This window comes from Myotis yumanensis, unplaced genomic scaffold (genome assembly GCF_028538775.1).
Source record: "Myotis yumanensis isolate MYYU_CA2020_CCGP unplaced genomic scaffold, mMyoYum1.0.hap1 SCAF_16, whole genome shotgun sequence".
Lineage (NCBI taxonomy): Eukaryota > Metazoa > Chordata > Mammalia > Chiroptera > Vespertilionidae > Myotis > Myotis yumanensis.
The window spans coordinates 20,503,686-20,519,148 of NW_027223767.1; the positions used below are offsets into that span (position 1 = coordinate 20,503,686).

Sequence of the window (15,463 nt, forward strand, 5' to 3'; positions counted from 1 at the left end):
TCTCAATGATTCCCATGGTTAAAACAAGCCCCAACTTTTTTTTTTTAATCTTATAAACAATCCACCCCCCACCACACCCTTTTAAATATTTTTATTGATTGCAGAGAGGAAGTAAGGAGAGATAGAAACATCAATGATGAGAGAGAATCACTGATCTGCTGCCTCCTGCACACCCCTCACTGGGGATCGAGCCCACAAGCTGGGCATGTGCCCTTGACCAGAATCGAACCTGGGACCCTTCAGTCTGCAGGCCGATGCTCTATCCTCTGAGCCAAACCGGCTACGGCTAAACAACCCCTTTTAATTATTTTTTATTGAAGCCTTTTATAAGTATACTAGAGGCCCGATGCACAAAATTCAAGCAAGGGGCTCGGCCCTCACAGCCACAGCAGCTTGCCTCAGCCCTCACAGCCCTGGCTTTGTCCAGAAGGTCATTTGGCTGTCCAGTCTAATTAGCATATTACACTTTTATTATTATAGATTTTCCTTTCTTTCTCAGTATAAAATCTCTAGCCCATCCTCTACCACCATATAATTAACATTAATTCTTATCCATTTTTGTGTAAATTGAAAATGACATATTACTTAAGTATTTAATCATAATCATAAGATTGTTTTTCTGAAGTAACCAGGCAAGCAATGGTATCTAGGCACCAACGTAATAGCAGTCTTACCATATCAAAATTCTATAAGACATGCAGAATTTTTTAAAGATATGCAGAATTTAATTAATATAGACCAGTAGTTCCCAATCTTTTTTTGACCATGCCCCACCTGTGACATATAATTCTTATTATTTAAAACTGAACTCCTATTCACATGGAGGAAGCCTAAAAGGCCATTAACTTGGTCTAAACAAGCTTCCAAAGAACATGGCATCCATGAAAGAGAAAAATAAAAGAATGAAAGGACAATTGAAGTACTGAGGAAGAAATCACTAAGAAATTGTTTAAAAAATAATAATATATGAAGTGATATGAAAAAATAGCAAAGTTTCAAAACATATAAGAGAGAGCTAAAATGCATAAATACGTCACTATATATTTAAATACTGTATATGAGGCCCCTAGAACCATAAGAAATGCAAAAAATTCACTGTTCATAACTCATTCTTGAATTGCCCCCCTTAAAAATCAAATTGCCCCCATGTAGGGCCTGTGCCCCACGTTGGGAACCACTGATATAGACCCATGGTGTGTATATCTCTAATCTCTCATTATATATAGATATATATCTTGCCCTGGCCGGCTTGGCTCAGTGGATAGAGCATCGGCCTGCGGACTGAAGGGTCCCAGGTTCGATTCCGGCCAAGGGCACATGCCTGGGTTGCGGGCTCAATCTCCAGTGGGGTGTGTGCAGGAGGCAGCCAATCAATGATTCTCTCTCATCATTGACGTTTCTTTTTTAAAAAAAATATATTTTTATTGAATTTTTTACAGAGAGGAAGGGAGAGGGATAGAGAGTTAGAAACATCGATGAGAGAGAAACATCAATCAGCCGCCTCCTGCACACCTCCTACTGGGGATGTGCCCGCAACGAAGGTACATGCCCTTGACCGGAATCGAACCTGGGACCTTTCAGTCCACAGGCCGACACTCTATCCCCTGAGCCAAACCAGATAGGGCATCATCACTGATGTTTCTATCTCTCTCTCCTTTCTCCCTTCCTCTCTGAAACCAATAAAGAAATATATTTTATAGATATATACCTCATACATGTATGAACTTATATATCCCTAGCCTATCAAAGATGCTACATTAAAATTATAGATTTAACTACATTAGAATTTTATTATTTCATAACTCTGCTAAAATATTCATATATTTAAAATAGCCCCAAACAATTTTCTAATGACTATTATAAGAATTAATAAAATAAAAACAAAAAACTGTAAGTTAAGAAAGTATTGTATTTTATAGTTCATTAACTATGAAGCACTATTAAAAAGAAAAGTAAGTAACTACTGCTCCTGGTTTCAGAATGCAAAGTGATCTCCTTCACTGGAAAGTAATACAAAAAAAAAAATCAAAGCTTTGGAATTCTAACAGAAATACAGAAGAAAACTGAAAATATTTAGAGTGAAAAAGATAAGGTGAATTAACCATTCTGAGCCTTGCTTTACTCATCTGTAAAATTAGTATTTTAGAACTGTGTAGATGGAATAAAATTGTAGAGAACTGAAAAGAATCAAGTGTCTATAGGGACAAAGTAGAACACTTGGTAACTTTCTGAGTGAGTATTGGCAACTTCCAGAGTTTATTATTTCAAATATTTCCAAAAGCGTGTCCCATGAAATTGGAGAATAGTAAAAAAAAAAAACACAAGGGTTCAGTGGCCAAGAACTTTGAGAGGGACTACATTAAATAAAGTTGAACAGGTTTCTTTAATAAAAGGACTCGCAGGGCTTTACTATGCCAATGTACATTAAGAAGGGGTTGGGTTTGCCCTGACCGGTTTGGCTCAGTGGATAGAGCGTCGGCCTGTGGACTGAAGGGTCCCAGGTTCGATTCTGGTCAAGGGCATGTACCTTGGTTGCGGGCACATCCCCAGTTGGGGGAGTGTGCAGGAGGCAGCTGATCGATGTTTCTCTCTCATCGATGTTTCTAATTCTCCATCCCTCTCCCTTCCTCTCTGTAAAAAATTAATAAAATATATTTTTTTTTTAAAAAAAGAAGGGGTTGGGTTTAAATAATGCAAAATCTTTTTCCCACCTGGGATCCTTACAGGAAAAAGATAGGGATCCTTACAGGACCTCAGGTAAGAAAACACAATCTAGGAACCACTGATCTAAAAGATTTGTGACAAGACAGATTATATAAGGAAAGAAGCCAATGAAGAGAGCTCAATATTTCAGTAATTTCCAAGTTATTACCTCTTCTTCTTCCTGTGCTTCTACTGCTGGTCCATTATGTGCCTCCTGGAAAAGGAGTTTCTTCATTTTTCTATATTGCAGATTGTCCAGCTCTCTTACTGCATCCTTTGTCCTTTGAATGAGATCTATTAACACTGTTTCAGGGCGCTCCCGAAGAACAAACATGTGCTAGATAAGAGAAAGCAAAAGTTAAAACCTATGCTGTATATATTTTTTAATTAGTACAAATGTACCCCTCCTAGAATTACTATCCTAAATAATTATGATAGATATTGCATATAATCTATAGCTATCTAATTCTATTATACTTCTGACTTCTTTCATTTACAAAGTTGTCATTTACACATATATACTCTGTGCCTACATAACCACCCCTGCAAATTTTATAAAAACTTTGAACATGATACTTTTGTTGGCCAACTGAAAACACTGAGTTAAAATAGTCAAAAAGTCTAATTAAACTCTAAGAATTAAGTTCAATTATTAAATTAGAGCCCTAAATAAAGGCTAAATAAAGGTTTACATATTCTAGAACTGCTGATTTCACAGATAAGGCACGTTAGTTCTTAGTTAGGTTTCAACAGGAATGTATTTACTGATGGTGGTTTTATGTCACATGAAACCTTGATATTATTGGCTCCTTTATATGTTCCATAAGCAACACTTCATAAAACACTAGCAGCTGATTAAAAGCCATTATATTAGTGATTTTTCATTTCTTTTTAAAAATGTTTTTATTAATTTCAGAGAGAGGAAGAGAGAGGGAAAGACAGAGAAAAATATCGATGTCAGAGAAACACATTGATTGGTTGCCTCCTGCAGGCGCCTCGACCATGGCCCAGGCTGGGGAGGAGCCTGCAACCACATGCCCTGGACGGGAATCAAACCTGGGACCCTTTGGTCAGTAGGCCGGCGCTCTATCCACTGAGCCAAACTGGCTAGGGCTGGTAGAGCATTCTTAATACTGATTCAGAATCAAAGAAGAATAAAGCACATTTTAAAAAATAATTTCTTAGGGATAAAAAACCGATTTAAGAATATAAACTGACCTTTAAAAGTTCCTCTGATGTAGGGCGATCTTGAGGGATTTTCTGGAGGCAAGAATCTACAAAGTTGCGAAAATAATCAGACCTATTGTAAAGGAAAGTATCAAGTGAACATATTGCTATTTTTAAAAACAGATCCACAAATCAAGGTATGTGCCTATTGGTGGGAGGGGGGATGGGAAAAATTGTAAAAGCAAGCAGACACGATACACTATGTATTTCATATAAATCTATGAAAACCATCTAAAGCAGCGGTTCTCAACCTGTGGGTCGCGATCCCTTTGGGGGTCGAACGACCCTTTCACAGGGGTCGCCTAAGACCATCGGAAAACACATATATAATTACATATTGTTTTTGTGATTAATCACTATGCTTTAATTATGTTCAATTTGTAACAATGAAAATACATCCTGCATATCAGATATTTACATTACGGTTCATAACAGTAGCAAAATTACAGTTATGAAGTAGCAATGAAAATAATTTTATGGTTGGGGGTCACCACAACATGAGGAACTGTATTAAAGGGTCGCAGCATTAGGAAGGTTGAGAACCACTGATCTAAAGCAACCAGTGAACCTTTACCATTTTTCAAAGATGAATTTGCACAGATTATTTAAAAATCTTGCTCTCACATAATAACACAACTCGTTCTAAATTATGGCAAAATTAGGAAAGTCAATTTTTTTCTTCTTTGCATTCAAATCTAAAATGGCATTCTTCTCAATTTGTTTTCTCTCTTCTCTAAGCCATCTCTTTCTTGTTTGGTTCTTGGATTATCTCCTATATAGCATGTTTCAGAACATCACTCTTAGCTTTGGAGGGAGCATTTTGTATACCTATTTGATATCCCTGAACAAATGGATAAAATTTCCATTAAACCCAGAAAACCAATTATGTTATTTTTAAAAACATTAGAAGTCTGCAACATATTATTATAGCGTGTTATGAGAAGAGTTCAGTGAGCAAGGCAGTAAGTAATAATTTATCGTTTGTCTTCAAATATCAAATAACATTTTATGTTCCTTGTGCAAGAATTTTTTTGAATCCCCAAAGAATCTAAGTCTGTGTTCAATATATTTATTATTTATATGTACCATAATACTAAACTGTGCCAAAAGATTTCTTCTATATGTCTCTAATTTATGTGTCTTAATTATGTAATCCTTAAAAAATAAAGTATCACTAATTTATGCATCTACTTGTGAATTTTAAAGTATTTATTAAATATACTAGAGGCCTGATGCACGAAAATTGTGCAAGAATAGGCCCTCAGAGCTCTGGCTGCCTTGTGGCCTGTCCCCCTGCCCACTGGTCGTTCCAGAAGGTTGCCAGGAAGGTCGTTCCAGAAGGTCATTCCGCCGTCTGGTCTAATTAGCATATTACCTCTTTATTATATAGGACTAGAATTTCTCCTATAATTTTTCAAATGCTAGATACACCTGAAGAATTAATTTCCCACTAAAATTTTCTATCACTAATAAAAATTCTAGTTTTTAAAAACTATCAATCTGTTTTACATAAACTTCTTTACATAAATGAACTTCATTTTATCAAATCAAGGAAGCACTAGCAAAAGGAACATCAGAGCATTCTGAATAATAAATAACATAAAAACTAGAATAATCACAAAGTTATAAATTATCTGATAATTCTGATAAATCAATTCATTTTATCTATGTTTTTTAATACCATATAAATTATAAACCATTCTCCAACAAAATATCACTACAGGTATCGCAATCTACATATTTTAGTTATAAAATATTAATGTTTAAATTGTGTTATTTATTATATAATCAGGGTAATATATATTCCTAAAGTTCAAAGAAAATATAAATTTTGGTAAAAAGCAGTATTTGCTTCCATGTAGCATCACTGAGATGCATATGCTATGAAAAGCAGATATAATAATAAAGGATAAACAAGATATAGGGGTAAAATAAACCAATTTTATTTTATTTATCTTTATCAAGAGTTTATTTAACTCAGGTTCACTGAGGGAATTAAACAAGCCAATAGCATACAGGATAACGTCTCTTAATCTACACTAATAAAAGAGAAACATGGTAATTGGCGTACGACCGCTACCCTTTTCATTGGCTAATCAGTGAGTATATGCAAATTAACTGTCAGCCAAGATGGCGGCCGGCAGCCAGGCAGCTGGAAGCGAACATGAGGCTTGCTTGCTGCAGACTCAAACATTCCCCGCCTCACTTGCTGGCCTCTGAGCTACAACTCTAAGTAACTATGTACTATGTTGCAAATAAGAAGGTAAACAAAACCCCAGAGACCAGCTTTCATTCAGCCGAGCTTTAGCAACATTGTATCGATGTTTTCAGCGGCGAGGCCTCAGAGCTAAAGCTGGCCCAGAATAAAAAAAAAAAGAAAACAAGGAGCGGTTGGAAGCTTTAGTCACTCGCTTCCGGAAAACAGCCCTCAGCCCCTCACCCAGGCTGGCCAGGCACCCCAGTGGGGACCCCCACCCTGATCCAGGACACCCTTCAGGGCAAACCAGCCAGCCCCCACCCTTGCACCAGGCCTCTATCCTATATAGTAAAAGGGTAATATGCCTCCCAGCACCGGGATCAGCAGAGCAGCGAGGCTCCCGGCACCGGGATCAGTGTGACAGGGGGCAGCGCCCAAACCCCCTGATCGCCCTGCGGCTCTGTGTGTGACAGGGGACGGGGCCACAACCTCCCTATCTGCCCTGCTCTGTTTGTGACAGGGGAAGGCACCCCAACCCCCTGATCAGCCCTGCTCTGTGCCTGATAGGGGGGAGCTCCCCAATCCCCTGATTGCCCTGTGGCTCTGTGTTTGACAAGGTGCAGCGCACCAAACCCCTGATTGGCCCTGCTCTGTGCGTGACAGGTACGGAGCCCCAACACCCCTGATGGGCCCTGCTCTGTGCGTGACAGGGGGCAGCGCCTCAACCCCCTGATCGGCCCTGCTCTGTGCATGACAGGGGGCAACGCCCCAACCCCCTCATCGGCCCTGCTCTGTGCATGACAGGGGGTGGCGCCCCAACCTCCCCATCGACCCTGCCTTGAGTGTGACAGGGGGCGGTGCCCCAACCCCCCAATCGGCCCTACCCTGAGCGTGACTGAAGGTGGCATCACAACCTCCCAATCCACCTTGCTCTGTGCATGACAGGGCGGCGCCTCAACTCCCCAATCGGCCCTGCTCTGAGCCTGACCAGGGGCTGCACCTAGGGATTGGGCCTGCCCTCTGCCACCTGGGAGCAGGCCTAAGCCAGCAGGTCGTTATCTCCCGAGGGGTCCCAGACTGTGAGAGGGCACTGGCCAGGCTGCCCCCCAACCCCGAGTGCACAAATTTTTGTGCACCGGGCCTCTAGTAAGCCAATAAAAATAAACATACTCCAAAGCAATGATGGATTAATTAGACTACTGTTACAGGAATAAGCCTATTTTCATCTCTCTTCAGATAGAAATACATTTTACCTAGTTCAAATGAAATCATTTTGATAACATTATAAGAACGGATTTAATTTATAAAATGTTGAGTAATGTATCTCTTAGCAATACTCACCATTCATTAGACTGTAGTGTAGGGGATTCATTTTGGGCTATGTGATATAAGGCACTCATTGCATTCATATTAAATAAAGGAGGCTTTCTTTCCGCTGTAAGAGAAAGAAAACTTGTTATTGTTCTTGCAAATATTGTTAAAGTTTTTTTAAAATAATTTCAAACTTGGCAAAAAAATTGCAAGTTGAGTTAAAAAAACACATTCAAGTATATCAATTTAGATTAAATTGCTGAATTGATGCTCTACCATTCCTAAATACATTAAAACAAGAACACCCTACTAAGAACAATAATACCTCCATTAAATCAGGCCATTAATGCTGATACATGACTTTCATCTAGTCCTCAAACCCCATTCAAGTTTCAATCATATGTCAAATAATGTCCTCTGTACCAAAAGTGAGCTTTGTTCATTTGTGTCCTTCAAGAAAATTGTCTATTTTATCTAAGTTGTTAAATTTAGTAACTTAAAAATATTCGTACTATTTCCTAAGAGTCCTTTTAATGCCTGTAAAATCTGTAGTGAAGTTACTTCTCACAGCTGATACTGGTAATTTGTGTCTTCTTTCTTTCTTGCCTGATAAATCTGGCTAGAGGTTTATCAATTATCTTGAATAACTAGTTTTTGATTTATTTTTTCTATTGTATTTGTTTTCTATTTAATTGATTTTTGCTTTGACCTTTTTTATTCTTTCTTCTGCTTATTTTGGGTTGAATTTGCTCTTCTTTCTCTAGAGTCTTAAAGTAAAATGTAAGACACTAGAGATGTGTCTTAAATTTTAACATCTACTTCTGTGGTGTTCCTGCCAAAGATGTGTAACCTAAATTTAATCATATTTAAAAAAAAAGATACTTTCAAATGGAAGAAACATTTTATAAACCTCAAAATGAGACCAAAAGATAAGAAGAAAATGACATTATGATAGTCTCCAAACCTCAGTTTACTGATGTTGTCAAACTTAAAAATGATATAAAGCCTGAAGGCAATGGTTAATATAGGAATTCCAATACAAGCAAAAATAGTATTTTGGAAAATATTAGACTGCAAGGTAGAAACAGTCTGGTTGTATTGGAAATATTCATCTACTGTGTAATGATAAGCAATCTTTACTTTTATTTTTACCTCAATTTCCCTATTCCTTGTTTTAGAAAACTACTAACAAACCCAGGTTGATACTGATTTATCAAAATTACACATAGATTTTACTATTAACATCTTCTTTTCAATCCTTGATTACTACTAGAAGTGTTTAAGTAAATATTCCCAATATTTCCCACTTTTAAATAAAGTTTAATAGAATATTCCTGTAAGAAGAAAAAAAGGAAAGGATATTGGGCTAATGTGGAAGGGGGGAGGGCGGGTAGCTTGGGGAATCAAGAGCAAGATGTTCATCCTCTTTGATTACAGTGACAGATCAATTACCTACCTGGTTCACTTACAGTGGGAATGTTAGTAAAGTTAAGATAGTCCACTGCCTTAAGCATAGTTCCATTCATGGGCAACAGAATAAAATGTGTGCACAAAATCAAAATACTACATACAATATGACATACAGCCTGACTTCTAATTATCATACCTAACTTAAAGTCTTAAGTATCTTAGGTAGAGGTAAGTAATTCACAAATGCTTTAGAGATCTGCTATATATGGTAAATCTAGTAAATATAGACATATTCCAGGTGTTTAACAAATACTCATTAATATTAGACATAGATACTTTGACCCATAGTGAAAATTTTTTTAGATCTAATTTAACAGAGCAAATATAATATACTTAACCTAATACATAAAAAAATAACTGGTCACCAAAATGAAAACTTTAATAAATTTATTGCTCCCCTTAGTAACTGACAAAATAAAAAACAAACCTATAATTTGGTATAGGATTGATGCAAGACATTGATTAAATCTTACTACACAGTAATATTAAAGAATGCTTACCTAGTTCAATACATGTTATTCCAAGAGACCATACATCTACTTTGCCATCATACTGTCCTTCATCCATGGCTAAAATTACTTCTGGGGCCATCCTAAAATATAAAATGTCATTTAAAGTTAAAAAAATTGTAATATTCATTAAAATATAATGACTATCTACATGGAGAACACCTGTGTGAATTGCAGATAATATATCTGGACATAAGAATTTTTATAATGGGAAATGAATACATTACAGGTTGTAAGGTAAATAGTTACCATTGCACAGTTAGTATAAGACTTATTTTTACTATCTGTCATGATCATATAATAGCATCCTAAAGGAAGGATGCCACAGAGGGGGTTGTATTCTGCATCTGTTCAAGCTCGCAGATTCTAATATTGTATATCCTTTAGGCCAGTGGTGGCCTCAGGATCCAATTACAAACATCTAACTTTTGCTAGAAAGAGGGAATGAATACCAGAAATTATCTTCCTTGAAGTTACAAGCTCACTTCATTTATTTAAGAAAATATTTGCCATAATAACCAACACTAATTACCATAGTTTGTCAGTCTTTCAAATAAAAATAGTGTTCTGTGATAAAAGTGTGTCTTAGCCCGGCTGGAGTTGCTCAGTGGTTGAGTGTTGACCCGCGTAACAGGAGGTCCTGGTTTGATTTGGGGTTGCAGGCTCTGTCCCCAGTAGAGAGCATGCAGGAGGCAGCCAATCAATGATTCTCTCATCATTGATGTTTCTCTCTCTCTCTCCCTCTCCCTTCCTCTCTCTGAAATCAATAAAAAATTTTAAAAAGTGTCTAGGGAGACTCACAATGGAAACAATCAATTATCAACCTTATAGGTATCTTGGTTATAAAATGAAACATTAATTCTTATCTTCAACTAGAGTCTAACATTTTTTATGGTACTTTAACCTTACACTTCATTTGCATTTGGAGTTAAGCACAGTCAGACACTTAAAAACACTCACCGACTTTAATGAGTTTGTCACCAGGAACCCCTGTGTGTGTGCTCATGCAAAGACATGTAAATATTGCCTAGTTCCTGTGTTCCAAATACACTACATACAAATTAACAAATATGAAGAAAAACTCAAAAAACCCCAAACTAATAAATATGTAAATAAAGTAAATTTTCAATCATCAATAATTGGGTGTTTCCAATATGTTCTTTAAAATGTTGAAGTAAGTTTAAACAAAATTAAACAAGTAATTTTTTTAAATTGTAGAACTTCATGGGGCTTTTAAAATATCTAATATTCACCATTAATTTCTAAAGAGAACCATTAAGAAATATTATTTGCTCACAGAACCTTTGTTTTATATAGGGGAGGGAGACTCTATCTAAACTAGGGTCCACATAAAAAATTTTTGGTCTTCTGGAACAGTGGTCTTCAAATTTTTAAAAAAATATATATTTTATTGTTTTTTTACAGAGGAAGGGAGAGGGATAGAGAGTTAGAAACATCGATGGGAGAGAAACATCGATCAGCTGCCTCCTGCACACCCCCTACTGGGGATATGCTCGCAACCAAGGTACATGCCCCTGACTGGAATTGAAGCTGGGACCCTTTAGTCCGCAGGCTGACGCTCTATCCACTGAGCCAAATCGGTTAGGGTAGTCTTCAAATTTTTTTTACTCATTTACCTCCAGTGAAATTATAAAAACTAGTATCCCCTTGCACATTTGAGTTTATACCTAAATTTTAATAATTTAATATTTGCAAAAGATATAATGCACAGTGTACACACACACAGTATATTGTATATCTGCTTTAAAGATATTTAAAACTTGGAGCTGCAGAATGAGCTCATTCAATTTATCAAAACCACTACCATATAACTTAATTAGCAAAGCCAGTGTTCATGCTATCAATCAGTCGAATCAGAATCATCTGTCAGAAAAAAATCTGACTTCATTTTTCAATACAAATAACATGTTAATGTGTCCCTATGACAACCATCTTGGTTATGAATTCTACAATTAGAAAAAAAAAGAAGGGAGGAAAGATAACTGGGGAGAAAAAATAAAATGCAAGGAATAAAGGAATGTGAAAAGAGATAATAAAAAAGGCACCAGGCCTTACTAAGAGTTTGTGTCCTGATTCTTCAATGTTTTTTACAGATTATATTCTGAAATTGTCCCTCTGGTGCTGCTTTGAGGCTTTTATATCCCAGGGCAATGCATCATTATAATATACAGAATGGGCAAGAAGCCTTTCTTTTATAAAGTGGGAGAAAGGAGATTTGAAAGGTCCATGGGAAAAAAGATGTAGTGGACCTAAGACAACACTCTCTGCATATACAGAGAAATAGGACACATATGGATAGAAGTTGAAAATTATTCCCTTCAAACTTGCTGACATTAATACTAAATTATTTATGGTTAAAATTACATGTTGTCTAGAATTTGCTTCAAAATAACTGAGGGGTGGAGAAGAAGGGGAGAGGAGTGAAGACATAGGTTGGGAATGGCCATGGGATAATGTCGTTGGGGTGAGTGGTATGTGAAGATTTATTATACTTTTCTTGACTTTAAATTTTTTTATTGTTTGATTGATCTTAGAGAGGAAAACATCAGTTTATTTTTCCATTTATGTATGCATTCATTGGTTGATTCCTGTATGTGCCCTAACTGGGGATAGGACCCATACCCTATAGCACAGGGGTGGGCAAACTTTTTGACTCAAGGGCCACAATGGGTTCTTAAACTGGACCGGAGGGCCGGAACAAAAGCATGGATGGAGTGTTTGTGTGAACTAATATAAATTCAAAGTAAACATCATTACATAAAAGGGTACGGTCTTTTTTTTTTTTTAGTTTTATTCATTTCAAACGGGCCATAGTTTGCCCACGGTTGCCCTAGCACATGGGGATGATGCTCTAACCAACTGAGCTACCCGGCCAGGACACTCTTGTTGACTTTTATGTGTATTTTAAATTCTCTATAACATATAAAAAACAACACCCCAAACTCCAATTTAGCTACCAGTCTTGAGGTATGTTAGTCTGAAGATCATTGATATATAGTAAATATAAACCTAAAGAAAACACAAATTTACACTTACTATTTCTATCTACTCCCCACTTCAATTTTTATTGAAATTTTTTCACTTCCACACCCACCGTATGAGGCAGATAATAATACGAAAGAAGCCAAAACCGGTTTGGCTCAGTGGACAGAACGTCAGCCTGCGGACTGAAGGGTCCCAGGTTCGATTCCAGTCAAGGGCATGTACCTGGGTTGCAGGCACATCCCCAGAAGGAGGTGTGCAGGAGGCAGCTGATCGATGTTTCTCTCTCATCGATGTTTCTAACTATCTCTCTCCCTTCCTCTCTGTAAAAAATCAATAAAATATATTAAAAAAATAATAATACGAAAGAAAACGTGGACCATGAGTAAAAAATAGAAGATGCAAGGGTAGCACTCCAAATCTATATTTGAAACTAACTATAATGCTTAAAGTTAAAACGTTCAAAATAGCATTACATTTCCAGGAAAAAGACATCTGAAAAAGGTACAACCACACATTACCTATTTCAATTATGAGGATCAGTATCAGATAGGATTAGTCTTACCAATATGGCGTTCCCACAAAAGAATTGGCAGGAGATGCCATGGAAGCAGATCCAAAGTCAGCAAGTTTCACCTGGCCTGGTTCTGTCAGAAGAATATTTCCTGCTTTGATATCTCTGGGTTTAAGGAACACATAAAATTATTTCTTTTTCTTTCATTAGATTATGCTGAAAACAATAAAATTCAAACAAAAATTTGTAAAGTAGGGAAGAAAAAATAAAAATAAGTTCTAGGATACTCTTTCAATTGGAATAGTAAGAATTAAGAACCAAATTAGAAAACAAAAAAATATAAAATTCATATAAATATATAGAAACAATTTTCTAAAAGAGAGGACAGAATAACAGTAAAAACAAAAGGTAGGAAATCAAACAACTGGAGCATATAATCTATATTTGAGTTCCTATTTACTTGTGCAAATAATGGTTTTAAAAGTAGAATTTAATTAGCTGGCCATTTCTTCATATAAGATTTCTGAGTACCCCACTTAATGTATAATAAAGAACCTCATGCCCAATTTTTCATTATTTAACTTAAAAAATTTTTAAATTTAAGTATAGTAATATACAATCTTATATTTGTTTATTAGTTTCAGGTGTACAATATAGTGATTTGACATTTTTATACCTTATAATGTGATCACCCGGCTAACTGTAGTAATCATCTGTCACTGTGCAAACATATCACAATCTTATTGATTATAGTCCTTTTCCCCTTTTCAGCCATCCTCCCACCCATTCCCTTCTGGTAATCATCCCAATGATCGGTTTCTGTTTTGTTTTGTTTTAGATTCCACATATAAGTGAAACTATACAGTATTTCTTTCTCTGCTTAACTTATTTCACTGAGCATAGTACCCTCTAGACCAGAGGTAGGGAACCTTTTTTCTGCCAAAGGCCATTTGGATATTTATAACATCATTCGAGGGCCATACAAAATTATCAACTTAAAAATTAGCCAGCTAAATTTGGTCAAACATTTAATTAATTGACCCCTTATGCCTTGGCAGGGCCAGACCAAATGATTTCGTGGACCTTATACAGCCAATGGGCCAGATATTCCCCACCCCTGCTTTAGATTTATCCATGTTGTTGTAAATATGCCCCCAATTTCTACAAAGGGAATATTCATATCATTTACAAAGCTTAGCATAATCCATCTAACTTAATATGAAATGAAAACTGATGTATAAGGAAAATATACTATCAATGGTTTCAAATTTACTTTCAAGCTTACTTTTCTAAATCAGTAAATATACTCTCCACACAAACTAAGAAAATGATGGATATTTATATAATAGAATTTTATGTCCAATGGGTGCCATAATATACACTTAACCATTTAAGAAAAGAAAAACTTTATTTCCAAGCACTTGTCAATTCTTACTATAGTATTATGATGGATATAATACTAAATCTATTGTCCTTCCACTTGTTTTTTAAAAATGGAGAGGTGCCCGTCCGCGGTGGCTCAGTGGTTGAGCGTCAACCTATGAACCAGGAAGTTACAGTTTGATTCCCTATCAGGGGACATGCCTAGGTTGCAGGCTCGATCCCCAGTCTGGGGTGTGCAGGAGGCAGCCAATCAATGACTCTCTCTCTCTTTCTATTTCTCTCTCCCTCTCCTTTCTTCTCTGAATCAACAAACATATATTAAAAAATTAAAAAGGAAAGGTGCTTTGAAGTTGAGAAGACCTTAGGTTCTAATTTTATCACTTTCGTATACTTACTAGCATGTGGGTTTCTCTTACTATTTTCATCTAAAAAATTGACAACCCATTAACTCACAATGACTCTACTACATAGTTTAATATGTATTGCCTGATTCACATATAAAATAAAAAAAATGTTAATTTCCTTCTAAACCAGGCAAAAGCAATACCAATGCTAAAAATGCATTATAAAATGGTTTAAAGTTACTATCCATCACCATGGATTAATACTCAAAAGCATAAAGAGTCTTAAGTAGCCTTTTATTTGATTATTTATTTATTTTTGTTTATCCTCACCCAAGGATATTTTTCCATTGATTTTTTTAGAGAGAGTGGAAGAGAGAGGGGAAGACAAAAAATATCGATGTGAGAGAAACACATCGACTGATTGCCTCCTGCACATGTCCTGACCAGGGTCCTTGCCAGGGAGGAGCCTGCAATCAAAGTACATGCTCTTGACAGGAATGGAACCCAGAACCCTTTGGTCTGCAGGCCGATGCTCTATCCATTGAGCTAAACCAGCTAGGGCTTAAGTAGCTTTAAAAAATATATATACTTTTATTGATTTCAGAGAGGAAGGGAGAGAGAAATAGAAACATCAATGATGGCAGAGAATAATTGATTGGCTGCCTCCTGCATGCCCCTACTGGGGGTCCAGCCCGCAACCCGGGGATGTGCCCTGACCAGAAATCGAACTGTGACCTCCTGGTTCATAGATTCACGTTCAACAACTGAACTATACTGGCCAGGCTTAAGTAACTTTTATATA

The 15,463-nt window shown here is 36.6% G+C and overlaps 1 protein-coding gene across 2 annotated transcripts in view; it reads right to left on the bottom strand.

The window, feature by feature from the left end:
• Positions 1 to 15,463, bottom strand: part of TAOK1 (TAO kinase 1) — a 113,408-nt gene that overhangs the window by 43,105 nt on the left and 54,840 nt on the right. Inside the window, exons 7-11 of one of the 2 annotated variants that reach the window (XM_070394497.1) lie at positions 12,986 to 13,099; positions 9,409 to 9,500; positions 7,469 to 7,562; positions 3,922 to 4,003; positions 2,873 to 3,040 (exon numbers count right to left, since the gene is read on the bottom strand). In XM_070394497.1, coding sequence (XP_070250598.1) covers positions 2,873 to 3,040; positions 3,922 to 4,003; positions 7,469 to 7,562; positions 9,409 to 9,500; positions 12,986 to 13,099 — 550 coding nt within the window. Of the gene's footprint in view, positions 1 to 2,872; positions 3,041 to 3,921; positions 4,004 to 7,468; positions 7,563 to 9,408; positions 9,501 to 12,985; positions 13,100 to 15,463 lie in introns of those variants that run through there. The other variant, XM_070394499.1, reaches the window with a different exon arrangement.